General features: G+C 50.1%; 1 protein-coding gene across 2 annotated transcripts in view; it reads left to right on the top strand.

The window, feature by feature from the left end:
- The window catches only part of SMAD3 (SMAD family member 3), a 119,065-nt gene that overhangs the window by 90,294 nt on the left and 1,219 nt on the right, over positions 1–27,552 (top strand). For both annotated transcript variants that reach the window (XM_037833610.1, XM_037833611.1), the window contains 7 exons: positions 6,481–6,674; positions 6,787–6,918; positions 8,269–8,343; positions 11,462–11,512; positions 21,724–21,936; positions 23,565–23,702; positions 26,055–26,199. In XM_037833610.1, coding sequence (XP_037689538.1) covers positions 6,481–6,674; positions 6,787–6,918; positions 8,269–8,343; positions 11,462–11,512; positions 21,724–21,936; positions 23,565–23,702; positions 26,055–26,199 — 948 coding nt within the window. The remainder of the gene's footprint in view (positions 1–6,480; positions 6,675–6,786; positions 6,919–8,268; positions 8,344–11,461; positions 11,513–21,723; positions 21,937–23,564; positions 23,703–26,054; positions 26,200–27,552) is intronic.

The following is a 27,552-nucleotide window of genomic DNA, read 5'->3' as shown; positions in this document are numbered from 1 at the left end:
TGGGTCTGTTGCTAGACTCGGTTCCACTGATCAACTTGTCAGTCTGTATGCCATTACCACAGTGCCTTGATAATGGAAGCTTCCTTACCTTAAAAAAAAATCTGCTATCAAAATTATTCATGTGCATAGTTTAAATACTCAAAGTCCTTGACTTTCTTGTCTCTTGAATTTTTAAAATTTATACTGGCTTACTTTTAATTTCCAAGTTTTTTTTTTTTCCCCCATCTTTCCCCACACTGTTCAGACTTTCTCTTTTCCATTTGTTTGGTCTCTGAGTCTCCTGTTAGAACCTTTCCTTCCTGTGCATTCATATTTAAGAGTGAGGTGGTAAAAAGCCACATGCATGCTTGGTGGGTGGGGAGTGTGGGACAGGGGCCCGTGGGCAGGTGGGCATCCTGTATGGCGAGCTGGCAGGAACAGTGCCGTTTTGTTGGGGGATCCCCAAAGGTCAGCATTGCAGGACTTTTCTCCTGGGCCAGGCTGTTTAGTTTCTCCACAGAAGACAAGAGGAGGGTTGCCCTGGGCCTGGGTGCCATCAGCCTGGGCACTGAGTGAGCGAGGAGTGAGGGAGCGTTCACGACAGCCTCTTTCAACTCTCTGGGCTGGGATCCTGCTGTCTGTGCCCAGAGCTGCTCTCTGTGGTTCATTTTCTGTAGAGAGCACCGGTTTGGGGAGGTCCTCTTGGGGGACTCAAGGAGGGCATCTGGGATGGGACGGCCTCTTAGCTACACTTTCAGCCCATCCTCCTGTCTTCAGCCTTACCATGAAAAGTGTGTGGTGCCCCAGTTCCCAAGTCTGAGGTTTTGAGGCACAAATGGAGTAATTTTTGTCGGGCTCCTCTGATAGGCTCTTGGTTTCAGCTCATTCTGTGCTAAATCTGTCACCATTCAGCCATCTGCTTTCCACTTTCCAATGCTAGGTTGACATCTTTTGTCTGCTTTTTCCTCTCTCCTCATTGTCTTGATGGGGAATATATATATATACACACACATATTTACCCTTTGGTTTTATTTCTTTTTATTCCTTTCCTAACAATTTTCATGGTATTGGGAAGGGCAGAGATAAATGCATCCATTTGGTTTGTTGTGTTTGACTGAAGGACATTTCCAACCCTTGTCTCCCTCTGCTACCTCCTCTTGGCCCTGCTGCTCTCCCTCATCCCCCTGCCCCCTCCCCTCCTCTTTTGATGTGGTATCTAAGAATTTTTGCCTACCCAGGGTCACGAAGATTTTCTTCTGTGTTTTTTCCAGAACCACCCTCCCCGCCCCCTCCTCCTCCCCTTCTTCTTTGCCTGAACCTTTCTGCTCTGCCCTAATTCTTCCATTAACAGCCAAGCTCCTCAGCCTCCGAGGGGAGATGCTCCTGTAACCTAGAAGGGACTGGATGAGGAATCGGGAGCCTAAGGTTCTCTGCCTGTGGAGGTGATAAACCTCCTGTCCTTCCTTCACTGCCAACTCAATTCCCCTTCCCATCCTTCATCTACAAAAGCCAGAGCAACCGGTCATAACTCCACTCACACCCAGACTTGTGGCATGCCGGAGCTCCGGGTCCCCTGTGGCCGTCCCACATTGTGCTCACTCGGTCCTTGCTTCCCTTGCAGGCCCCTGAGCAGGTGGGAGGCTCTGGGGTCCTCTTTGCGCTTCGAGCCTGGCTCCTTGTGTTCCAGTCCTGCACACTGGAGCTGTGTGTGAGCGTCGCTCTGACCGGGAGGAGAGCACAGAGCCTCTGCCCCACCCGACCCCCTTCTCTTCCTAAAGGCTCAGGCCTTGTCTAGGGCTGACGGAACCTTGACCTTTGTCCCACCCTGTTAGGTTCTCTGCCCCAAGGAAGCCGACACCTTTCTCGTGTGTTGTCCTCCACCCCCCCCCCCTCCTTCCACCCTGTGTTAGTATTTTTTAAAGCAGTAGGGCCACCCCCTTCTGTCACCCAGGGCAGGACTCCCTCCACAGTCCCGTTAATCCTTCCTGCTGGCCTGAGCCTTTCTCCAGAGCCTCCTGGGCAGGCGCAGGCATCCAAGGGGACGGTTGCCCTCCCCTGCAGAGGAGACTGCGGATGCTCAGCTGGTCCTTTGTTGGGGTGTTTGTCAAACACTGAAGAGCAAACGTGGCTGGTTACTTCCCAAATCTGTGGGCACTTGGCTGCTTTGCAAGAGAATGGGAACAACTGAATAATTCTGTGTCCCCCTCACCACTTCCCACTCTCCCTTTCTCTCCTCTGTCACCCCGTAACTCACCCCATTTGTCAAGAGCTGGGTTTGGAGAGTAGGCTGCTGTCGTTTAGAACAGTGACTGTCATTCGTGTGGTGCTTTACAAAGCACTTTCACATGCTCTCACGTGGCTCCCGAGCTTCGGGAGGTTGGTGGAGGGGAAGCATGTCCCCATAGTACAGGTGAGGTCACTGAGGGTCCTAGAGGCACATGACTTGCCCAGTGACTTACAGCAAGGAGACGGTAGGACCCCATCTTGACCCCAGACCTTACGAGTCCAGATCCAGCAGGGACAAGTCCCAGGCTGTCCTCTCTCCTCTCTTGTTCAGCCTGGTAATTACTGTTTTTTTTGGCTGTAGGGGTTTCCTGGTCTGAGGCCCCATGGGAGGGTGGTGATTACATCCTTAGAGATGCCCTAAGGTAGCAGCTCCTGGTTGGTCATTGTGACCAACCTGGTCCCAGGCCAGTGTCTTGGAGAGTTTGATCAGATTCCTCCATTTCTCGTTCTGTGTTGGTGCCTATGGTGGCATCTGGCTAACCCCTCACAGAGTGCCCATAAATTGTTTATTCAGACTAGTGGGTGCCCTTTGTCATAAAGGGGCGTGGAGAGAGCTTGCAAATGGTTCTCTGCCATCCCCGTCCAACTCTAGGAAAACCGTGTCCCCTGGGTCCCAGGGGTAGAAAGAGTAGTACTTCAGTGGGTACCTCTTAATTCATGAGCATCCGTTGCATTCATTCTGCACCCCCCACGGCCACTCTGCCCAATCTGCTCTTCACACACAGCCACTGTCACCATGGGGGTCAGTCTCTTACACACATGCACAGCCCTGCTTAAACCTTTCCGAGACTTCTTAGGACTTTAGAGAAAAGGCAGAACTCCTCCTGCTGGCCTCCAGGGCCCTGCAGATCAATCCTGTCTTCCACGCCAGCCTCGTCTGATCCCTGGTCCTCTCTCTCTGTGCTCCAGGCACTCTGGCCTTCATTCAGTGCCTCTAGCCTTATGTTTCTTGCCGTCCTTGGAATGCCCTTCTCCCACACCCTTTGCCTGGTTAGTTCTTACGTATTCTCTAGACCTTCAGTTCAGCCTCCGCCTCCTCAGAGATGCCTTGTCATTGTCTGAGGCTAAGGCATCGGAAATGCCTTGTCTCAGCAAAGTGGGGCCATGGTCATTGCTTCCCTGTACTTTTCCTTCAGGACACTTTTGTTCTCTGTAATTGTAGCTTTATCAGTATGATTATCTGATTCGTATCCGTCTTGTTCCAAGGGATCAGGGACCAGGTCTGTTTTCCTCACCATTGTAACCTCAGTGTCGCGCGTAATAGGTGCTCATAAAATATTTGCTCAATAAATTCATCTTAAATCTCTCATCCCTCTAGAAGCCTGCCTATCTCCCTGCCTTACTGTTAGCTGATAATGCTTTCTGCCACTCCGGAGCTCCCCAGTTGTCATGGTCTGTAGAGGTGATTAAGCTTATTGTCATGCAGATCACCTGGGCATCTTGTAGGGATGAAGATTCTGATTTAGGTTGGGGTGAGTCTGAGAGTCTACATTTTTAATAAGCTTCTGGGTGCTGCCTACGCTGCTGGTCCAGGACCCCACCTTGAGCAATGCGAGTCTCTATTTTCATGGTTCTCATGTTTATTAGAGAAATGGTGTAAGAGGTAGGAAGGAAACTAGACCAGGAGTCAAAAGACCCGAGTCTCTCATTGGCTTGGCTGCTTAGAGCTCAGTGAACCTGACCAAGTCATAACCCCCTCCCCCAGCCTCTGTTTTCTTATCTGTAAAATGGTCTGCATATGCCTGTCTCTCAGCTGTGAGGATCAAAAGAGAGGAATGAATGTGAAAGGATGTGGAAATCTGAGGTGCTGTATATACCAGAGTGCTTACTGCTATTCCTAGTCATTGTTTGTTCCTTTGCTCTGTGTATCCTGTTTACCTAATTTTGGATTACAAGCTCCTAGAGGGCAGGCACGTTGACAGATGACTGCCTCTGTGCAGAAATGTCTGAAGAGATAGACAGATGAGAAAGCCGAGGTTCCGGCCCTCCAGGAACGTGGTGTTCCAGGGACGGTGTAATATACTACCCCAGAACTTAGTGGAATAAAAAATCTGCTCTTGGGTCCCATGGGTCAGGAATTCAGATAGAGTATCACAGAGATGACTCGTCTCTGCTCTACTATGTCTAGGGCTTCAAATAGGAAGACTCAAAGACTCGGGTGACTGACTGACTGAGAGGTTGGGGGCTGAGGTCATCCTACAGCTCGCGCTCTCACATGTCTGGTGATCAGTGCTAGCTGTCAGCCAGAGCGCCTCCAAGTGGCCTCTCCATGGGGGTGCTTGGGCTTCCTTGCAATGTGGTGACTGGGTTCCAAGAGGGAGCATCTCAAAGAGAAGAAGGTGGAGGTGCACAGCATTTCCATGATCTAGCCTTAGAAATCACATAGCATCACTTCGCCAGACTTCGTTGGCCAAGATCCACAAAGGCCCATCTAGACTCAAGGGGAGATGATGACCTGGACCCACCACTCAGGAGGGGAAGAGTGTTGCGGTCACAGTGTAAGAAGAGCGAATGGGATGGGAGATAGTGTTGTGACCATCTTTGGAAAACACAGTCCAACACATGGCTTAGTATGGGATGGAAATATTAACCATAGCTGCCACATGGTTTAGTGACATAGATAATAATTGTTTCTTGACTAAAAAGTTACCTTTTGGCTATAATACATATAATATTGCATATCTAAATTATGCATATAAAAATATAAAACTGCATTCTAGTTTTTCCCTGTGGGTCACACTTTTATCTAAGCATTGGTGATGGGTGATGCTGTAGGGTAACTAGGCAGGAAAGGGACTAGGCCAAGACTTGCAGAACATTTTTCTCTAGCTTCCAGGAAAACTAACTCAGCAGGCCAGCTGTATAACCCTTGGTAATCCCTTTTCATCTACCACTTTGCAGATCCGTGACCTCATATAAGTTTTGGGCCTTAATTCCCTCATCTGCAAAATAGGTTTGTGCATTAAATGAGATAATACGGGGGGAAATGCAGTAACTGGTACCTAACAGACTCTGAATGAATGGGAGTTTCTCCCTCTTCTGCCACTGATGGTAGACTCCTCAGTGGGCTCTAGTCCTGTCTGGGAGAAGCAGCCTTCTCCAGACCCAATCTGCTGCTGAGTGGCACTGGGTCCAGGCCAAGCTTTGAGGATGGGATTTTGATGTTTGAACAGCCTTTACAGTGAGAGTGGGATCTCTCTGCCTTGCTTTAAAGCTTCAGCATGTGTGTGTGTGTGTGTGTGTGTGTGTGTGTGGCAGTTGGGGGCCACTCTGGCAGCTCAAGTAGCCTGGCCTTAGAGGTGGGCATCAGGTCACAGCTGCTTGGAAGCTTAATCACCACAGAGAACGTTGCTTGCCTGGGGACATGGCACTGGCCATTTGTGGGTCTGTTTGGCCCTGGGTGTAGTTGGAGAACGGAGCCTGACAGGGAGCCCCTGGCTCTCTTCTGCCCACTGCATGCAACTTTCCTAATCCTGAGCTTGGCAGCCTCCACATTAGGAGATGGTGTGGATGGTTATACCTGGGCCAACCTGCAAACAACTCTCAAACTGAAAGGAACTCTCAGAAGTCTGCAGCATAGACGTTCACCATTTTAACTCCCCTTAACTTCTCTCTTTCCCTCTCTGCTTCACCTCAAACAACAGCTAAAAAGGAGAGTTTCTGCTCTTGTTTTCTAACATGTAAGCTTTCAGAAGGAGGAGCTGGGTGAGGGTCCATAAGAGGGACTGAGGGGGCCTGTGATCCTTGCATCTGTGCGTGAAGAACTCTCATTATCTTGTTCAGTCCTGTCACCCCCTACGCACCTCCTTCTGGGTTGGGACCACATCAGTGGCTCAGGGATGCTTTCTGGGTGGGGTTCAAGTCCCTCAACCCCTCTGCTTCCTAAGGAGGGGTGTTCTCTCTGGAGTGGGGGCTGGTTAGGAGAGCACCTTTGCCAGGGGCATGCCAGGTCCCAGGCCCCCTCTGCCAGCCATGGGGAGCCCTCAGCCTTCCTTGGTGGGCCTCTCTTTTCTACCTCTGGGTTTCCTTCCAGCTACTAACAGTCACTAGTGATTCTCTGCCCTCCCCCTGCTGTGTGTCAGAGAGAAATGAGGGGAGCAGAGGGGTGGAGACTTTCTAAATCTCTCCCTGCAAAGGCTGGGAGCTGAGTGAGACCCCACTTTGGAGAAGAGCCAAATCCACATGCTCTCTCTCTCTGCGCCTCCCGTGGGGCAGGTCCCTGGATGGCCGGCTGCAGGTGTCCCATCGGAAGGGGCTCCCCCATGTCATCTACTGCCGCCTGTGGCGATGGCCCGACCTGCACAGCCACCACGAGCTGCGGGCCATGGAGCTGTGTGAATTCGCCTTCAACATGAAGAAGGATGAGGTCTGCGTGAATCCCTACCACTATCAGAGAGTGGAGACACCAGGTATGCGCCTGTCAGGCGGGCGGGGTCCGCAGCCTCGGGGGTGGGGGACTGGGGGGGGCTTGGCGGCCTGGCGTCGGCGCTGACCCGCCTCTGCTCTGTCTCCTCCGGGCAGTTCTACCTCCTGTGTTGGTGCCGCGCCACACAGAGATCCCGGCCGAGTTCCCCCCGCTGGACGACTACAGCCATTCCATCCCCGAAAACACTAACTTCCCCGCGGGCATCGAGCCCCAGAGCAATATTCCAGGTAGGCGCTGTGGGCGGAGCAAGCTCGCCGCCGCTCGGTCACCCCATCTCTGCACACCCGTCGCCCCATCTCTGCGCAGCGCGGCGGCCCGCGCGGGCCTCTGACTCACGGCCACATCCCTGTTGGGAGAGGACTCGTGGCCTTAGCTCCCCGCTCGCTAATGATGCTTTTTTTGGCACCGAGGAGCGGAGTGACCCTTCCGCCCGCCGGCCTCGGTGCGGTCATTTATTTTGGAAGCGGAAATAGCAATGCTGTGTTTCTCTCGCCGCCCTCGCAGGCCTGGTGCTGGCGCTCGGGCAGGATCCCCGACGGCCTCGGGGCCTGCAGGGGTGGCCGGGGGAGGCTGGAGAGGCAGGGGGCGAACCCAGGGGCCTGGCAGCAGCCATCCCTGGCAGCCTGGGGCTGTGCCTCTTGGAGGACTGCGGCTGCTCTTACTTCAGACCCTCGACATGCAGGAATTGCGAGCTAAGTGGGGGGTGAGGTCGAATGCTGAGTTTTCACTCCACAGGGAGAAGGGTGATCCACTCTCCAAGAGAACCAGTGCTTTAGAAGCCTCTTATTTACATGCAGATAATGTGTGAATCACCAGCACTGTCCCTACTCCAGGGAAGGGTGCTTGGCAGCCTATGGGACGCTGTCCTCCTTTCAGAGAGTTCTAATTTGGACTGACTTTCACCCTGAATAGGTTTAGGGTGCTGAGGTTGGGCTGAAAGCCTGAGGCCTGCCCGCAGGTCACAACCCTTTCAGATCTTTCATACAAGTCGCCCCGATCCTTAGGGGATAAGTCACCTGCTCTTCCACTCACTCAGCAGACCTGGGGGTGGGGACAGAGAAATAGATCACAGGGTCCATGCTGCCTTGAACTTGCAACCTAATTGGGAAGCTAAGATACAGCCCCAAAAGACAATAAATAACAACAACATCAAAGGAGACAGGACGGGGTGAGGAAGGTACCTTCTCAGAGACAGAGAAAAGTGAGGACTGGGGCAAATTCGGGCCTTCCCTGTACCTATTGGGGCTTAAACCTGACCTTCAAGGATGGAAAAAAATTAGCCTGGCAGAGGTTCTAGGAACAAGCATTTCAGACTTGGGGAGTTGGGGAGAGTGCACACAAAGGGGGCTCGGATCCAGGTAGGGCCCAGGAGGCGGACAGGAGTGAGGACAGCAGAGCCCAGGTGTCAGGGCCCTCGGCCAGGGGACTGTACCGTGGCTGCTGCCCAGCGTTGCTCCCGCACTCGCCGCTGCCCTAGTGGTGTGGGTGTGTATGGGTGTGTGCTGAGACCGCAGAAGGGGTTTTGAGACCCCACACCCTGGGGGCCACTTACTGAACCACTTTCTTCTGATTCCCAGAAACCCCACCCCCTGGTTACCTGAGTGAAGATGGAGAAACCAGTGACCACCAGATGACCCACAGCATGGACGCAGGTGAGAGCCAAGCAGGGATGTAGGCTTAATCTTAACTGAGGGGATTGCCTTCCTGCCTGCCCACTTGTCCCTCTGTCCAATGTTTAGAGCTGCCACTATGTGCCAAGCACTGTGCCAGGTGCTGGGAAAGACAAGCAGCCTGAGTTGATCACAGCTTATGGGGGAAGTGGGCAGGACACCCAGCAGTTACTGTGTGGTCTCATATATGCTCTGAAGGAAGATACCACATGGCATCAGGGGCACAAAGCAGGGACATCTAACCCAGCCTGGGGAGGAGGTGTTGGGAGCAGGGCGGTGCCTTGCATTGTGGGATTTTCTTGAGCTGCATCTTGAAAATGTGTAGGTAGTGGCCCAGCTGTCAGGGTGGCCAAAGGGTGTGCCAGGCAGAGTCGGGGTGTAGGCAGGACAGCCTGGTGCCTTGTGGGAATGGTGTGAGCTTGGTGTGGAGCCCAGAGAGTATACAGCCCATGAGCTTGGTGTGGCTCGGGTACATACTCCCCCAAAAAGAGGAGAGATGGGATGGCCCATCAGACAGCGCTTAGGAGCCAGGTGTTGACTTGGCCTTTACCCTTTGGCTGATGGGGCACCTCTGCAGGATTTAACCAGATCTGTGCCTTCGTAAGATGTTGCTGGCAGGGGGGTGGAGGCTGGGCTGATGGGGGCAGGGCTGTGGGCTTGACCACTAGTAAAGAGTCCACAGAAATAGTTCAGGTGAGAGACAAGGAGAACCTGAGGGTGGAGGCAAAGTCTTTGCCAGTGGGCAGTGAAGACCCCTGAAGTAGCTCGCTGTGGAGACCAAATATGACCCATGTGCTCCTGCCATAAGGCCAGTTCTCTCCAGCCACGTCTCCGGATGTTTCCACGTAGTGTGCTTTGGGACCACGTTGGCTCCAAATCAGCAGCTTCTGGAATTGAGCCCCAGCTGCCACATAGAATGCGCGCTGCACTATACGTGGTTGGCTGGGGAGAAAGGGAGAGCCGTGCACGTGTTCCATTCCTGCCCTTGCACACAGCCCAAAAGAGATTGTGCAACCCCTGAAAGAATCAGACTTGCATCTGCCTTGTAAAGGCAGTTGGATGGAATCTAGCACGGGCATCATGGGGCTTTTGGTTTTGGCGCTTCCCCTCTCTCCCCAACACACACACACACACACACACACACACACACACACACACACACACACACACACACACACACACACACACACACGGTGAGTGGCTGGCAGAGTGAACTCATCTGGAATGCGTCAAAGACCTTCCTGAATTCGATGCCAAGTGACCGCTGCAAGTGTGCAGCTCTTAAATGCTGACATGGGAAGCGGGCCAGCTGAGCAGCATTTCTCCAGATGCTGTATTTCTTTTCTCTCCTTCCTTTCTTCCCTCCTGGCTGCTCTTCATATTTGTAGGATGATTACTGTTATAAAAGTAAACAGACTAAAGGAAAGGGTCCGCATTTGGGAAGAGTGGTCACGTTTTCAGCCTCTTGGCTCTCATTTCTTCTCCCTCCTTTCTGCCCTATTTTCTCTGTCCCCTTTCCCCTCCCACAAGCGGACCTGCTGGGCCCTGCCGTGAACATGGACCGTTTAGCTAAAGTGGAGACTGGGCTCCGTGGATTCCTGCCAGCCCCTGGGGGAGATGGTCTCCTGTTTATTTTCTGTTCTCCACTCAAAGTTGCCCATTTGGAAGGAGGTCCAATAGCTCCGGGGCTTGGTTTCCCTGCAGCTGCGCATGGCTGTGCCTCCGTCACGGCTAGAGGATCACCTTATCCATCCTCTGTTTCCCATGACACACAAGTTTACCCATTTTCAGACCAGAGAGAAGCTCCCCTAGCCTTCCTCGGTTGCCATGATTCGGGCCACTGCTGAATAGGAAACAAGCGTTTCTTGAGTGCTCTGACCCAGGTGTGGTGTGAGCGTTTTTATATGCATGATCTCACTTAATTTTCATGTAGTATCACACAATAGATGATGTTATAATCCACATTCTATGTCTCAGGGTAAAAAAAAGGCTCAAAGGTTAAACAACTTTGCCAAAGTCACAGAGCTGACGGGTGGTGGCGTGTCTAGAACCCTGGACTATTTCTGAGGGTGTGCTCCTTCCAGTGATTATTCCACACCCCCTGCTGGACTAGGTGCCATGCGGGAGGAAAAGAAATCCGTGACTCATCCCTTGCCCTCCAGGAGGTTACAGTTGAGTTGGGGAGAAGAAAAGAGCCACCATGAAGAGTTCCAAGTGCCTATACTTGAAGCTGGATGCAGGACCCAGCCAGCAAGGACTGGTAGATACGGGCAGATTTCAGGGATGGGCTCTGAGCTGGTGGAGTTGGGAGACCCAGTGGAGCCAGAACCACCAGCCTTTTGTAAACAAATAACTCTCTGTAGCCAGGTGGATCCCAATAACAGATGAACAAGAGGAACTGTTCATTTGGGGTAGGGTGGGGAGGTGGCCAATGCCATGCAGGTTTTTTCCTTTTTTCTGGAGTGTGGAGTGGAGAGAGGGTCATAGAGGAAAAAAGAATTGGTAGGTTTGGGCTTTTCCGCACATACACGGTCGTGTCTTATGTGAAATGACAGTCTGGTTGCTGAGTTGCAGGATTTCTTGGGGTAGGTTTGTGAGTGTCCTGGAACCTGAGGAAAGGGTTGGAAATTGGTATTTCCAGTGCCTGAGCTGTGCTTCATTTACTTGAGAGAGAGCAGCGGCTGGTATATCTGGAAGGGCCAGCTTGCCACTGCCTGTGTCTTTGAGTACTGGGGCGAGGGGCTCCCCAGTTCCCTTCATTTTCCTGGAGGCATGTACAGGGCAGTGTCCCCCATCCTGGTTGAGAACTCAGCTGCCCTGTGCTGGGGGTCTCAGTTAGGATCAAAAACCCATCAAGGCGTGGCGGAGAGCTCCGAGATCACGCACCCAGTCCATTCCTTTCAGGTGAAGAAACTGGGACCCAGAGAGGGAAAGCACAGGCAGGGTTATGGGGTTTGGCCTTCTCCTGGGACTTGGAGTCTCAGTTCAGACTTTATTCCTGCTGTGTTGAGCTACCCCATCTTGATGTAAATGTTCAGTCATTTGACTCTTCAGGCCAAGAATCTTTGATGACGTCTGATAATCCTGTCTTGCCTCACAGGTTCTCCAAACCTGTCCCCGAATCCGATGTCCCCAGCACACAATAACTTGGGTAAGTATCTCGTTGTCCGTATGACTGTCACCCCCTCTGGCCTGAAGCCCTGGCTGGTGATCAGCGGGGGGAGAAGGGGTTGCTGAAGGGGAGGCCCTCACCCCTCCTGCATCGGCCCAGCTCAGCCCATCGGGTTTCTGGTTACAGTGATTCTGGGGTCACCCACAGAACGGGGAAACCTGAGAACAGTGGTGGCAGGAAAGGCAACCTTGTGCCTGGTTTGTGTCTCCCCTGGGTGGTGGTTAGACGTGAGTGGATGAAAATCCCCCAAACCTCATGCTTGGGAGACAAGGGTCTGTGGTCAGCCAAGCATATGTGTGCGGTTTGATACATGGCCACGAGCAGCTGTGCAGAATCCAGCCCCCTAATTTTCATAGCTGTGTTCCAGATACACTTATTTGTTCTTTTTCTGAACATTCCATTGTACAATTATGTAGTTTTTATTAAAACAGTAACATATAAGGAGTTTAAAAAGAAGCAGATGTGCTCATAATCCCACCAGCCTAACACAACTCTTCATTGTATCATGTTCCCTCTGTTTTTTTGGATCAGGCATATGTATCTGTGCCTCACCCCTGCAATCATAGTGTATATCCCTTTTTTCATTCTGTTTTTCTCTTTGCATTATTTCCTGAACACATTTCCATGTCCCGTTTATCATTTTGAATTATAATGTTTTGGAGCAATAGTTGGACCATGATTTCCATGACCATCCCTCAGATGTTGGACCCCAGGTCAGTTTTTCAGATTCATTTTTTTTTTAAATTAAATTCAGTTTTATTGAGATATATTCACATACCATACAGTCATCTGTGGTGTACAATCAGCTGTTCACAGTACCGTCATCACCCCAATCTATTTTTGAACATTTTCCTTATACCAGAAAGAGTCAGAATAAAAATAAAAACTAAAAGGAAAAAAGAACACCCAAATCATTCCCCCGCACCCACCCTATTTTTCATTTAGTTTTTGTCTCCATTTTTCTACTAATCCATCCATATACTAGATAAAGGGAGTGTGATTCACAAGGTTTTCACAATCACACTGTCACCCCTTGTAAGCTACATTATTATATAATTGTCTTCAAGAGTCAGGACTACTGGGTTGGAGTTTGGTAGTTTCAGGTATTTACTTCTAGCTATTCCAAAACCTTAAAACCTAAAAAGTGTTATCTATATAGTGCGTAAGAATGTCCACCCGGGTGTCCTCTTGACTCCATCTGAAATCTCTCAGCCACTGAAGCTTTATTTCATTTCTCAGATTCATTTTTATAATCCAGATGCATCCTTCAATGATCTGGTGTGGGAAGGTCTTGTTCCTTTGTGGCACTGGCACCGAGCCTGCCAAAGGGCTTAAAAACAAATGAAATATCTATTTTTTTTTTATTATGGGGTTTTTTTTTTTTTTTTTTTTTTTTTTTTTTTTTTAATGTTGTGGTCTTGTAGTGTTAGAAAATGTGGGTTTGATTTTGGTTTGGCCTTTACTGCTGGGGTTTAATGTGTGGCTCTGGAAAAGAAGTAGTTAATATTTGAGCTTGGTGAATAAGAGTGGATGGGCTGGCTTTTGTTCCCCATTTGCTTCCAGTCCTTAACTGATAGCATTAGATGAAGAAATTCATCATTTGGAATATTGGGGGATGCTTGAAAACCCTTTAAAACAGGCTGTCAAGGGGAGAGTGTGAAATGTGTTTGGGGCTCTGTTTTAGCATCTTTGTAAAATAATATAACGGTGATTCCTAGGCTTTCCAGAGGGAAGGTCAAATTTCCAGAGTGAAAGGACTGTTTGAGTTATTATAAAACAAACTCTGTAGGGTGAAAACCAGGTTTCCACTTGAGAAATGAAAGGTCATGATTATGAACTTGACTCTGGGCTTTCAGCTTTTGAGTTTGCCTGGGTTAGAATTAATTTTTGTGCTGTATTACCTGCCACTGGCCCAGGCGGCATTTTCATTAGACAGACTTCAGAGCAGGCACATGGCTTTGAAACCCTGAGGAGTTCACAAGTCGGGGATGGCTTCTGCCCCGACTCTGGTTCAGGTGCAGTTGTCCCTGGGAGGGGTTTGCTGTGACTTCCCTTCTAGATTGGGTGGCTGAGATGACAGGATGGGTTCTTGAGCTTGGACTTAAGGTAGAGTCCCCTGTTGACACAGCTCTCCATCCCTACTGCTTGCCTGAGAGATGAGAATTGTCAGGTCATTTCTTCCAAATGAAGGAACAGTCCCCAGGCCTGGCCAGCAGAGAGTGGGTGTTGCTTTGCACTGGTCTAGTTACACATCTGCAGGAAGATCTGAATCAGAGAATAAGTCAGTGATCACGTTAGGGATAGGACTCCTGGTGAGACCCTGGTGCCAACAGGTCTGGCTTCCTCTTTGCCTGATGGGCCTTCACATCCCCTATTTTCTGTGCTTTCAAAACATATTGGTTTCATCCTTCTCCTCCAAATCTCATAGATTCCTGGGGTTATAGCTGGAAGAGAATGAGATGGTGGTGGTGATGATGCAAATGTTATTGAGAATTTACTACTTTTTGAGTATTATTCATAGTGCTCCATGAATGTTAACACAATATTCATGACAGCCCTATAAGGTAGTAGCATTATAATTTTCCATTTTATAGATCAGGGAACCAAGAGATGGGTTAATTAACCCATTCCAGGTCACGCAGCCAGTAAATGAAGGTCCAGAGCACGTTCTCCCATCCCCAGCACATTGCCTTGCTGGGCCGTTTAGACCAGCTCCCCCCTTTCTTACTCAGAAGAACAAGGCTCAGAGATGGATGTGTATTAACCTCTAGTTAGGGACAAATATCAGGTTGGCACCCCTGGTGTCCCTTGTAGCTCCTGGGCAGGGGCCTGCCTGCTTGCCCGTCTATCCCTCACTCATTCATTCCACAGGCTCTTCCTGCCCAGTCACTGTATGGGGGGCTTGAAGAGGAATCACAGACCCTGCCATCCAGGGGGTTAGGGCCTTTTCAGGATAAATGAGGCAGGACTATAGATAATCATACAATAAGTAGTGCAGATGATGTAAGCTTACTGATTGTTCAAACAGTATTCTAACTGGGACGTGCATCTGGGCCATCTGTTATTCATTCTCGTTGGTTGCATTTCTAGTATGTATGATGCTGGGGATATGAAACTGGGGGAACACTTAGACATTTGCTGGAGGTGTCCATGTCCACCTGTGATGCCAAGGAAGCAAGTGTGCCCAGGGAGGAACTGCATGTGTCCAGGAGGAAAGTTCTGGATGGGGTGGGGAAAATTGCAGAGAGGTTGTGACTCATATGAACTGGGCCTCGAAGGACAGGTGGGACATCGAGAGGCAGAAAAGGAGGGAAGGACATTGCAGATGGAAGGAATGACTCGAAATGGCAGGCTGTACTCTTGAGGAAGTGGCATTGTGGTTGGCTGGTGTGTAGAGATGACACGAGGGAAGATGAGGATGACAATGCTGGTGGGACATGGAATGAGAGCCTCGAATGTCATGCCTGGACCCCCTCTTGCCTACAGAATAAAATTGTTGGTGGGTTTTGAGTGTGTGTGTGGGGGGGGAGGGGGGAGTAGGAGGTGTCTGATGATTGGTTTGTAAAGATTAATATGCCTACCTTGTGGAATCTGAATTCAAGGGGAAATTCCTGGAGACAAAACAAAACAATCTCTTGGGAAGCTGTGGTAGTGAGGAAGGCCAAGATGAGTGCTTTAGAGAAACGGCAGTGGGACTGCATGAGGCCATCTGAGATATGTTCATGAGCCAGAATTGGGACAATTTGACAGGCTGGGAACTGGGAATGTGGTTGAAGGAGAAATCTGTACTTTAACTGGGAATATGGTGAGGGCAGGACTCCCGGGAGGTGGAAGATGATTGTGAGTTGCTTATGTGTAAATATGTCCAGGAAGCAGCTGGGAAGTCAGGAAAGAGGCTGGAGGTAGAGTACAGATTTGGAAGCTCTTAGCATGTATGACAGTCATTTCCAAAGAGGGAGAAGAGAAAAACAGTTCTTGATAGTTTGACTTTGGAAAGCCTGTACTCTCTATATAGCCATCTTGGAGCCCTCAGGACACTCATGATTAAAGTCTGAGAAGTCTTGGAAAGGAGACCTGCTTTATCCAGCATTTCTCCCACCACTATTCACTTCTCTCATAATCCCATCAGCCAACCCATAGATGTCATCTTGGCGATGCTGATGAAGATTCACCTGCAGTTGTGAGAGTGGATGAATTCAGCAGCGGGGGAGACCCAGATCAAGAAGGAAAGAGAGCTAAAGATAGACTCATGGGGGGCTCCCTGGGGAAGGAGTGGGCTGGGGAAGAGGTTGAGGACCAGGTGGAGAATAGGGAAGGGAAGCTCCAAAGGCAGTGGCCAGTAGGCAGCTTCTGCAGAGATGCAAAATGGAGACGTAAGAAGGGGCCCTTGGGTGTGACCATCAGGAGCTCAAGGGCAGCCTTCGGAGAGTAGTTTGCATTGAGAAATAGAGGCCAAGTTAGTTGGTCAGCAGTGGACCGAAGGGCAGATAAAAGGTGGGGGATCAGAGGTAGCCTCTGCGTTTCTTCTCCAGGGCCAGTATGTTCCAGACAGGTGGGATGGAGACAGGTACACAGTGAGCTCTTCCTAGAGAAAGACAGGGGCTTTGCCTCAGGACATCTGATTATTTCTTTAAAAGAAATTATTATGAAATTCTTATACAGAAAGAATAAAGTATAAGACATCTGCCGCCTCCTTTCATTTCCTTCCTATTTCAGGCATTAGCCCCAGGGCTCAGGGCTGGGGAAGGCGGACCCTCCTTCCACAATAAAGCACTTCTCATAAGGAATGTTCTCGAGAGGCCAGTGATTGAGACCTGGGTCAGCATCTCGCCCAAGGCAGGCTCTCGGGACACCCTCGGGGCTTTGTTTTGCAGGGAAGGGGATGTGAGCAGGTGATGTTCCTGTTATTACACATCTTGCTGGGTGAGTCACCTGGAATTTCCTAAGCATTTAAGTCAGAGGATTGGGCAAATGGAGGGGAAGGAGGAGGCAGGTGGAGAGAGAGGAAAGCCAGATAACGAGCTGGATCCTGCCGGGTGAGTAAGTTGTTCCCTGCTTTCAAGTGAGACATTTGGGTGGGGCCTTGACTGAGGAAAATAAGGTACCAGTGGGTGCCCTGGAGCCCTGGGTGAGCTGGAGTTTAAGGAGGTGATACACTTCCCAGGGTGCAGGGGGCCGAGTGTAGCTTCCCCCCTGCCAGGAGGGAGAGGTAGGGGCGGTGGGACAGCGGGTCCAGCTCCCAGGCCCGGGCCGGTTCGGGGGTCTTCATGCTGCTGCAGGAGACTTTTCCCCAAGGCCACCTCCAGCTCTGAAATCCATAAGCTTGTGAAATTACAGGCAGGCGATTTGGTAACAGGAAGTCAGCTGCTGGTTGTCTCTCACACTCCCAAGGGTCCAGCTCTTAGAATTTGTCACTTAGTTGCAAGTAACTCCTCCTACGCAAAAAGAGTAGGGGGTTCTTTCTATGTACAGCTTGGTTTTGTTGCTTTAATCCTTAGGGAGGCTGGAATTAGTCCCCCGGATGCTGGATACAGAGCTGGGTCTGGGGCCACAGAGGATTAACCCTCTAGCGTGGGAAGCACAGGCACGCAGGTGGCGCCAACAAAGGCTAACTCTGCATGGAGGATGTGGGGGGATGTGTCACAGACCCCTGAGCTGGGCCTTAAAGGTTGAGTGAGCTCATAGGCGAAGGAGAAGGACCTTCAGGAGAGGGAACCGCAAAGACAAAGAAGTGGCAGCGTGTGGGGTGGGGGTGGGGTGGGGTCACAGAGCTTCTCCCAGGTGAGATGGTCCAGGTCAAGCCTGTCTGCTTGTGTGTTGATCTTTCGCCTCGCAGCATCAGTGCTGCTGGCCCTTGCCTGTTCCCTGCTTTCGATTTATAGTAGAAAGTTAATTTCCCCCTCTTGCCTCACCGCCCTCCCTTTCCCTTTACCAGATTTGGATCTCTTGCACGTGTTTTTAATAGGCGTCCCTTAATCCAAGTTTTGCCTTCTGGGTTTTATTCTGTTTTCTTTTCCTTAAACAAAACACAAAAGTCTGTGCCAGCTTGGAATAGTGCTCAAAACTGAAGCCAGCCAATGCGTTAGTCTGGCAGGGGGCCAGTAATGGATTAAGTGCCCCATGCCACTTGAGAAGTCTGGCCGACACCATGCCGGTGGGGGCAGGGGCCCAGAATGCTGAAGCTGGAGGCTTCTGCGGCTCAAACACCTCTGCTGAGGAAGAGAGATTAGCACAGACTCACAAGTCTGGCTGGGTGGGCGCAGGGCTCTTTAAAGGGCAGGCTCTGGGTCCTTGGCCTGGAGAAGATCACCCACTCTCCACCCAGGCTGCGTTACCTTAACCCCTGCAAAGCTGTGTTCCCAGAGAGGCTCCCAATGCTAGGTCTTCAGTTCCATTTCAAGAAGCAGTCTTATGTAAAATTGCTTCTGCATTTGTTGGGAAACTGCATGCTGGAGTTACCACTAGAGAGATTTCTTTTTTTATGATTTACTGTCAGGACAAGCTTTGTTTTCCCCACAGAACTAAGAACCATTGTCCATCCACCAGCCAAAGCCATGTAGCATATTATGCTCACTTTTTGCCTTGTCTGCTAGGAAGCTCAGGGCCAAGCTAGGTGCTCTTTCATGGTTACTCTGTTTACAGCCTTCTCTTTTCAATGGTGTCCTGATGTTTTGTTTCTCTTGTATTAACCATGGTGTGGATAAGTCCTTCGATGCAAAAGAAATGAAGGCTTGCATACAGTTTAAAAAAAGAAAAGTGCCATTTCATGAAGAACCCAGAGTGGTGGCTGAACTTTCTGGTCTTCTGTTCCTCTCACAGAAGTGCCTGGAGGAGGCAGCTGAGGGGGAAGGCAGCGAAAGGCAGGGCTGGGTTTTAGTTGTTTGCAGAGAAGAGTTAACTTCATGGCTGAGGTGCAGCTCCAGGTCACTCCTGAATGCAGGTCAGCTCATCCAAACATCACTCTCTGAAGTGGCAGCCTTCAAACTTTGCCTTTGGCCTGACTACACAATTCCGCAGACTGGCATCTTCCTAATTATGTCAGACTCTTGCATCCAGTGTTTTCCATGACATTGCAAAACGCAGTCTGTGCATCTCTGCCAATTGCAGGGATGTTTAGATAAGGGTTCAGATCTGCTTGGGAGGCCCTCTTGGACTAGGACCCCAAGCCCTTGTCTGACTCCTGAGACTCCTTGAAGCCCCCACTTACCTAGATCATGGTTCTGATACACATGATTCCACAGGTAGCCTGTGGGTTTTTCTTATCTTGATGGATGTGCCATGTCAGTGTTCCTAGGAGTCTAGTGCTTTCTCTCTCTCTCTCTCTCTTTCTCTCTTGTTCCCTCTCTGCTGCTTAGACTAAACCCAGGAAATGCTGGACAGGGCTTTATAATTTGGGGGGAAGTTCTTGGTTGTTTTACACTTTGCTGAGTAAGCCAGGAGCAGCCTAGCTCAGCCAACGCTGCTGCTTTAGGCTGCCCCATGCCAGGAGCACAGTGACCTTAGGTGGTCTGCTTCAGATGTCTTCAAGTGTGCTGCAGTCACTGTGCCGACTAGAAAGACGAGCCCAGAGAGGTCATTTACCCAAGGTCACACAGCAAGGTCAGCAGAGCCTGAGCTAGAACCAGGTTTTCACCTGGGTGGGGAAGGCCTGACATGTCGTCTGACCACTTGAATATTTGTATGGCACTTAGATTTCTTCGATTTTTTTTTTTTTTTTTTTTTAAGTTTCCAAAGCCACATAGCTCACGTGTTGGTGACCACATTGTTTAGAATATAGCTTATCTCATTGGAATGTTGAAGCATCGAGCAGCACCAGAGCCGGATGTGGCTGATGTGGCTCAGCCCACCCTCCGGGACCAGGGTCCAGGCTACAGCTGCTCCTGTCCCTGGGATGTGACCTGGGGTCAGGCTCCTGCTGTGGTCATTCCTTCTTTTCCCATTAAGTAGCTGAGATTCCCTGCCTTCGTCGTAGTCATCTCTCCTTGCTCCACCCTGGGAAAAGAAGAATGAGGTAAGGATCCTTTGCCTCTGTTGAATTGGAGGTGAAAACAGGAACACGATGTTCTTAAGTTCCTATGATCAAGATTATTGTAATTATTAACACCATTTCTTGAGAGCTCTATGTGTCTTGCATTTTTCTAAGTACTTTCTGTGAGTTATCTCAGTCCTTCCACAAACAGCCCAGGTGGTAAAGAAGATTCCCCACATTGGTGGCTGGAGGAGGGAGATGTGGAAGCTGAAGCTCAGGAAGCTTAATGGTTTGCTCACAGTCACACAGCTAGTCTGTGCCTGAGCAGAGACTGAACTCTGGTTTGGCTCACTTTAAAGCCTGTGCTCCATGACAGGCTTAAACATCTAGGGCAGTGGTTTTCAACTGGGGACAGCTTTGTTCATCATAACTTGGTGTGGTGGGGGGTGGGGTGGGAAGGGGGTGCTTCGGCATCTAGTGGGTCGAGGCCAGGCATGCTGCTAAGCTTCCTACAGTGTACAGGGACAGCTCTGACAACAAAAAATGATGCGGCCCAAAGTGTCAGTAGTGGTGAGGTTGAGCCCCCTGATCTAGGGTGTCCTAACTCTCCAGCTGACGCTCCCTGCACACCACTCTGGGTGTGGGTGGTGTGCAGGGATGTTCCTGGTAGGCATGTCTTCCCGTGGCATGATAATGTTCTCTTCACCCTTAGAAGGGATCCTGCACAGAAGGAGATCAGGACTGCTGTGCTCTGCCCAGGGGCCCCCCTCTGTGGGGTGAAACAGCTTCTGATTTTTCCCTCTTGGGTCTGCATATACTCCAAAGGTCTGGTGAACAGATTCCTGGTAGTTTCTTGCCCCCAGAAGTTGGCTGGCATGCAATGAGCAGGGAAAGCTGAGAGGGCCAAGGACAGGGGCAGGATTTTCAGACGGGTCCTGGGACTTGCGCTTGGCAAGCTTTCCCATCCCACTCTCATTCAGAGCTCCATGCCGAGGACTAAAGTGAGGGGGGAGATGTCATCCTGCGCCCTGCGACCTCAGGGCCTGGTTGAGCAGGGAGACACCAGCTCCCATGAAGACACACCCAGAGTAACCAGGCAGCTTTAAATATATTTAAGGGCCAGAGTGAGTATTCCAGGCTGATGGTCAGAGATGGCATGAGAATGAGTAGGAGACTCCCTGATTCTTCAACAACTGGGCGGGATCCAGACAGGTGGAGAGGAAGGTTTGGCAGGACTTGGTACTCTCAGCCGAGGATCAGTGTGAGCAGAGGTGTGCAGGTGGTGGTTACCGGGGTACCTGAGCAGGTGTGGAACCTGGAGTGGCTGGAGGTGAAAAGAGGGCATGGGAGTCAAAGGAACTCAAAGTGAGAGGTGAAGTGGGATCATGAGAAGGGGACACCTCTATTTCAGGGGTTCCCAGCTCTTCTGGGAAAGAACCAACCCCTCACAGGATGGCAGTCTTACTTTGAGAATTCCTTGATTGAGACTGTACAGACAGACAACTATGAGAAACTCAGAATTTCTTTTAGGTGATTTTGTGTCTTAGACACCCTAATGGCATCTAAAAACACTTGGAAAATAGTTTCTGTAGTAAGAGACATTGACACAGGTTCATCTGCAAACAGTGCTGGCCATGCATGTGGATTTGCAGACATCAAACTGTTTGGAACCCAGTGGGTTGGTGCAGCCCTTGCATCTTACAGGCTTGGAAGCTGTAGCTCAGCAGGCTGAGATTTGCCCAGAGCCACACACAGCCTAAAGCTGAGAGCCCTTTTGGGTGTAGAGATGAGTAGGGGTTGTTTTGGGGCTGGGAGTTGACCTGCAATAGGTGGCATGGCCCCACCTGCAGTGAAAGTATGCTGGTCTGCCCCAGTGCACTGGCATTTGGCAGGTTTGGCTTGGCACCTCCTTGCACACTGCTTCAATCCAAGTCAAGGCCAAGCCAGATGGGTGCCCAGGGCCTTTGTGAATTTAAATAAATTTAATCAGTGACTCCTTGAACACATAAGTGGCAAGGCCAATGGAATGCTTCTCCAGACCTCTAAACTGCTTTTCCCATTGTAGCCTACAAATTTTATACAATAAAAAGGCATGGGGTGGGGATATTATTAATGAATGCAGAGAGGTGGGGAAACTGAGTCTCTCAGGGCATCCCAAGGTCTCCTCCAGGCAGTGGGAGCCAGGCTAATCCACTGACCTGGAACCTGACCATTCTTGCAGACCTTCAGCCAGTCACCTATTGCGAGCCTGCCTTCTGGTGCTCCATCTCCTACTATGAGCTGAACCAGCGTGTTGGGGAGACGTTCCATGCCTCACAGCCATCCATGACAGTGGACGGCTTCACCGACCCCTCCAACTCAGAGCGCTTCTGCCTCGGGCTGCTCTCTAACGTCAACAGGAACGCTGCAGTGGAGCTCACTCGGAGGCACATTGGTAACCAAAAGACAATGTCCCCGCCCTGACCCTGTCCACTCTGGCCTCTACCCCAGTCCCATGCAGCCTCCCCACAGAACCTCCAGCTTTGGCTGTGCTGCACCTTCTGGGATTTGGGGATGGGACTCACTCCCTTGTCCTTGCACTCAAATTCCATATCGCCCTGTTGATGGCCAGGGTTAAGGTTGCTTGGTCATTCCCACTCAAAGATAGAGATAGATCTCTGAAAACTTGGAAGCCACAGGAATACACTTCACTTAAGGGGATTCATAGAAAGAGAAATCTATGAGAAAGGCAACATATGCAATTCTCTTAATAAAAATATCTTTAAAGTACAGATTAATAGATAATCATTCTTTCATGTGTGATGATTCTAGAAAACTTAGAAAAGGTAGAAAGGCAAGCATGGCACAGACACTACTATTGTTAGTGTCTGCCTTTTTTTTTTTTTTTTTTTTTTTAAAATTAAATTCAGTTTTATTGAAATACATTCACACACCATACAATCATCCATGGTATACAATCCACTGTCCACAGTATGATAACATAGTTATGCGTTCATCACCACAATCTATCTCTGAACATTTTCATTACATCAGAAAGAACCAGAACAAGAATAAAAAATAAAAGTGAAAAAAGAACACCCAAATCATCCCCCCATCTCACCCCATTTGTCCTTTAGTTTTTATCCCCATTCCTCCACTCATCCATACACTAGATAAAGGGGGTGTGATCCACAAGGTCTTCACAATCATAGTGTCTGCCTTTTAATATTCAGAACATGACTAAAAAAAATCAGGGAGGATGAAGCTGTGTTATGTAGCACTTGGATTGCTCATAAAATCATCACGTTAAAGATATTTGTACTTTTATGATATGGAATCACAGAATGTGGGGACTTGAAGAGATGGTGTAGTAGGGTATTCTCAAACATCATCCTGGTGCTTAGAGCCCCTCTGGTTGAGCCAGGGGCAATTTCAGGAGCTATACAGGGCAGCAAAAGGGGATCTGCCCCACTTGAACCCAAACACCTCTGGCTCTTGTTTGTTTTACGTATTTGGGTTTTCACTGATTTCATTTGAAGAAAGGATTTTATAGTTTTTCTTATGCATTAAGCCATCCCTGTAACAAAGGGCTGCTAAGGTGTTTCCTTGGAAGGAACCCTGCAGGTTTGTGGAATGAATCTCTGAATCTTGGAGTGGGAAGGGACCAAGTACTAGTAGTAGTAGTAGCAGCAGCAGCAGCAGCAGCAGCTAAGCTTATTGGGCACTACTCTGTGTCTCACAACAACCCTGTGAGGGAGGTATTATCTCTCCATTTTACAGAGGAGGAAGCTGAGGTGTAGATGTTGAGTAACTTGACTGAGACCCTTGGCTAGTCAATGGCAGAGGTTCTTTTCCCTTCTTATTTGCCTCCCCTGGCTGTGGGAGCCCAGCACTGTCTATCATTTCCCCTTCTTGGGTTTTAGGCATGGGCTCTGGGTCCCATTTGCATGGTGAAGTTGGCAAAGTATCAGTCACTCGGAGCACCTGCTGCAGCTCTGCCTCCCTTTGCTGGCCTCAGCTGGTCCCAGGGCCAGAGAGTGAGGGCAGAGGTGCCCTGGCCCAGCCTAACCCGAATCTCTCTAGGGAGAGGCGTGCGGCTCTACTACATCGGAGGGGAAGTCTTCGCAGAGTGCCTCAGTGACAGCGCGATTTTTGTCCAGTCTCCCAACTGTAACCAGCGCTATGGCTGGCACCCAGCCACCGTCTGCAAGATCCCACCAGGTAACACCACCTCCACCCCCTCCTCATGGTGTGTGCCTGGGTCACTGGAAAGGCTTCACCTTTCTTACCTTTGCTCCCCCCTCAGTGTTTATAGTGTCCACCTGGAGTTGATTTGATTTCCTTTTCCCTGAGCCCCTGGGGGCAGAGGCAGCCTCTAACAGCCCTGCCTTTTACCCATGGGTAACAGCTCCCTGTGTACATCAGGCAGCATGGCCTCCTTCCTCCCTCCTGTCATTCCACAGAGATTCACAGCACAGGGGTGCACCGTGCCAGGTGCCATGGGGAGAGGGAGAAGTTGATGAGGTCCTGATCCTGTCTGCACAGACCAGTGGGGTGTATGAGACAAAGAAACAAATGTTAACACAAGGGAGGGGTGCTAAGCACCAAGTGAACTGAGCAGCACAGGTAAAGTACACTCGGGTCCAGGGGGAGAGAGCACATTTAATTGTAGGGTTGGATCAGGGAAGGCTTCCTGGAGAAGGCATTGATGCTTTGAAGGCTAGATAGGTATCAGGTGGGGATGGTGGGGTGGGGATGGTGAGGGCATTCCAAAAGGAAAAGCATGGGCAGAGGCCCAGAGGTGATGTACGGGCAACAGTGAACAGCTCACCTGGTAGGAGAAGGGGGTGTATAAAAGACAGTGAAAGGAAATGTTTAAAAAGCACGATGGGACCAAACCTGGAAGGGCTGGTGAATCCTACCTGTACTCCAAGGTGTGATGGGCTATACCAGAGGACGGTTTGGACAGGGCTGGGCCGGGGCAGGAAGACCAGGCAGGAGGCTGATCTCATCTAAGGCCTCTTTCTTTAGAAAACCCAAGTATAAGCCCCAGCCAAAGCCTGCAGCTGTCCCACCACAACGCTACTGAGGATGTAACCTGCAGAATGTGGTCTGTGATGGCTGGGAGAGCAAGTTGCCAGGGTCGGGCTGTTGTCTTTGGCACACACATGTTGTGACCTTTCCTGCTCACTGAGTAGCAGATGATAGATGTGTGATGGGCCACGGGCAGGGTAAATTCAAGACTGCCGGAAGTCTGAAATGATAACAGTGCTCCATGTTTCCAGTTACAGTTGCGTTTACAGAGGACATTTGTATCTTTGATCTCATTTAGTCCTCTCTAGGGAGGAAACAGGTTCAGAGAGGTTAAGTCATGTGCCCAAGGACACACAGTAAGTGGCTGAGCCAGGATGGAGCCTAGGACTGACTGACTCCCAGCTCTAGTGCTCTCTTTTACCTCTTGGCTCTGCTGGTGGCAAGAGCCTGGTTTTGGCCCTGTACTACCATACTGCTCTTGGAGAAAGTGAGAAGTGCCCTAGGCATTCTTGGCATCCTGCTCACACCCTTCCCCAATCCCAACCCCAAATTTTTTGGTGAGGGATAAGTTGACTCGGATGTGGTTTCCTAACTCACAGGTCAGAGTTGTGAGGACCTTTAAGGCCAGCACCTTGTTTTACAGAGGAGACATAGGCTCAGGAGGAGAAAGCAACCAGCCCAGAGTCACACAGCAAGACTAGTAGCCAGTGGTGGCCAATTAATAGGCATCGCCTCCGCTCACCTTATGGGCATTTCCGGCATGTACCTCTGTCTGTTTTTCCTGGTTGACACATTCCTGGCACTCAGGCATTAAGAATTCAAACAAAAGGTTTACTTTTAAACTTTATTTATGCCTGTCTCTGGTTTTACTGTCTAGAGAATTAGGCACACACCTTCACTTTGCTTTGAATGTCACCCAGGGCCAGCCTTGTGCCCAGAGGCCAAAATGTAGTCCAGATTGGCCCTAGCATGAGGCAGTCTGAGTGGAAGGTGCCCAGGGACCCTCTCCTAAGTTTCCTCTTGGACTCATGGGCACAGTAGCCTTTTAGCCAGCACTCCCTGTTCCCCATGGCAAGGGGATTGGCCATCCTTGCCCAGGCCCCTTGGCTCTGTGGTCCCTGGAGTCCTGCCTTGGCCCCTGTGTCCCAAAGCAAGCCCACCTCCCTAAACCATCTTCCATTCTCCCAGCCCACCTTTCAGCCTTCCTTCTCAGCAGTCTTGTAGCTCTAGGAATGGGTGCCTGCAGGCCAATGTTTAATCCTCCACTGATGTCTCCTCTCACTGATGTCTCCTCTCACTGATGTCAACTTCATCTCCCCAATGAGGTGCTGAGGGATTCAAGGCAGGGACCGAGTTGGCCTGATCCTGGCATGGTGCTGAGCGTGGAGTGTGTGGCTAAGACTTTAAACAGTCGTGTTCCAGTGCAGCCCTTTGAATTACACCATTCTGGGTGACCCAGGGATTGCCTCGGGAAGGAGGGGAACAACAGGCATGTCAGCCTCACCATCCCCACAAGTACTGTGTTTGCTTTGTTGGCAGGATGCAACCTGAAGATCTTCAACAACCAGGAGTTTGCTGCCCTCCTGGCTCAGTCCGTCAACCAGGGCTTTGAGGCTGTCTACCAGTTGACGCGGATGTGTACCATCCGCATGAGTTTTGTCAAAGGCTGGGGAGCGGAATACAGGTCAGGTGTGGGTGCTGCGTGTACTAGGGGGCCCATTCCACATGATTCAGAACAGCAGTGGGGCTCTGCGGGGACAAGCCAGGCCAGCCCTCATTGTGCAGGTCAGAGAGAGGCCACAGCAGGCAGGAAAAGCAGAACCCTGTTCGCTTAGCCCTTAATAGTTTACAAAGCTTAACACACACATTCCATTTCACCTCAGCACAGCCCTGGGGAAACTGGCATCACCCCCATTATACAGAAGAAGGAACTAAAGTCCAGGGAGGGAAAATGTCTTATCTGAAATTACATTATCAGTGGAAAAGCTGAGCCTTGTGGCTTTTGTCTCATTCATTTTGAGCAGATGGTTTTAAAATGACCCTCTCCAGGAAGTTAAGCCTTTATCTCATCATTTCTTCCTGTCCTCTCTGGCTCCATCTCAGACTTGGGAACTGTGGTGATCCTAAGGATCTAGGAAATTAAAACTGGGAAATGGGGGAAGGGAGGAGAGTTGGGCAGTCCTAAAGGCACAAGGGAAATAAGTTTACTTGCTCAGAAAAGAAAATTATTTTTCCCCAGACTTTTGAGGGCTGGTTTAAACATGGTACTGCTCATTATCCACCTGGTCAAATCTCTTAGACAATTCTGGTTTTGGTTTGAAGGATCCATTCCCTTTTCTTTGCATACAGACAGCAGTTTCCCAAGAGACAGAGCTGTGCCCCCACCTCCCTGCCCCTGCCCAGCCCCCAAGTCCTGCGGCAGACACAGAGGTACCCACATGTCAGCTGGAGCCAGTGCCTTCAAGTTACTCTCCCCTTCTCTTCATTTTTCCAGATGTTTGGAATCCATTTTGTTTTGCAGTCATTCTGCACCCTGGCCAAACCCATTTCAATATTGGCTCTGGGCCACTGTTCATAATGAAATCCAGATGAGCATGACTTATGGAAAGTCAGTTTCTCATTAGAGGATCTCGGTCCCTAAAATCCCCCTCTTCCATTTACCGTATTTTAGCCTCTCTTCCTGTGTCTGCCCCACGGTGCCAGAGAACATAGTTCCTTGGTCTCCAGGGTCTTTCTGAAATCTAGGACAAGTGACCAATTGAACAGTCAAAGTTGTCAAGCCTCCTGAGAACCTACAACCCATTTATAATGGCCTGAAGAGATGAGTCTGGCCCAAAGGTGCAACCGGTGAAATGTTTCAGTAGCCAACTTTAGCCATGGCTTAGATCACTTCAGGAACAGGAGTGAAAGGTTAGAAAATGAATCTGTTTTTTCATGGGGAGGGAAGTATTGAAAGATGGACATAAATGGAAGAAAGCAAAGGGTCCATTTACACCTCTTAGATTCAGACTGCAGTTCAAGGGACCACACTTTGTCC

This window comes from Choloepus didactylus, chromosome 4, assembly GCF_015220235.1.
Source record: "Choloepus didactylus isolate mChoDid1 chromosome 4, mChoDid1.pri, whole genome shotgun sequence".
NCBI classification, from domain to species: domain Eukaryota; kingdom Metazoa; phylum Chordata; class Mammalia; order Pilosa; family Megalonychidae; genus Choloepus; species Choloepus didactylus.
Note: the sequence above shows the minus strand (reverse complement) of the source record. Positions and strands in the feature narration are given on the sequence as shown.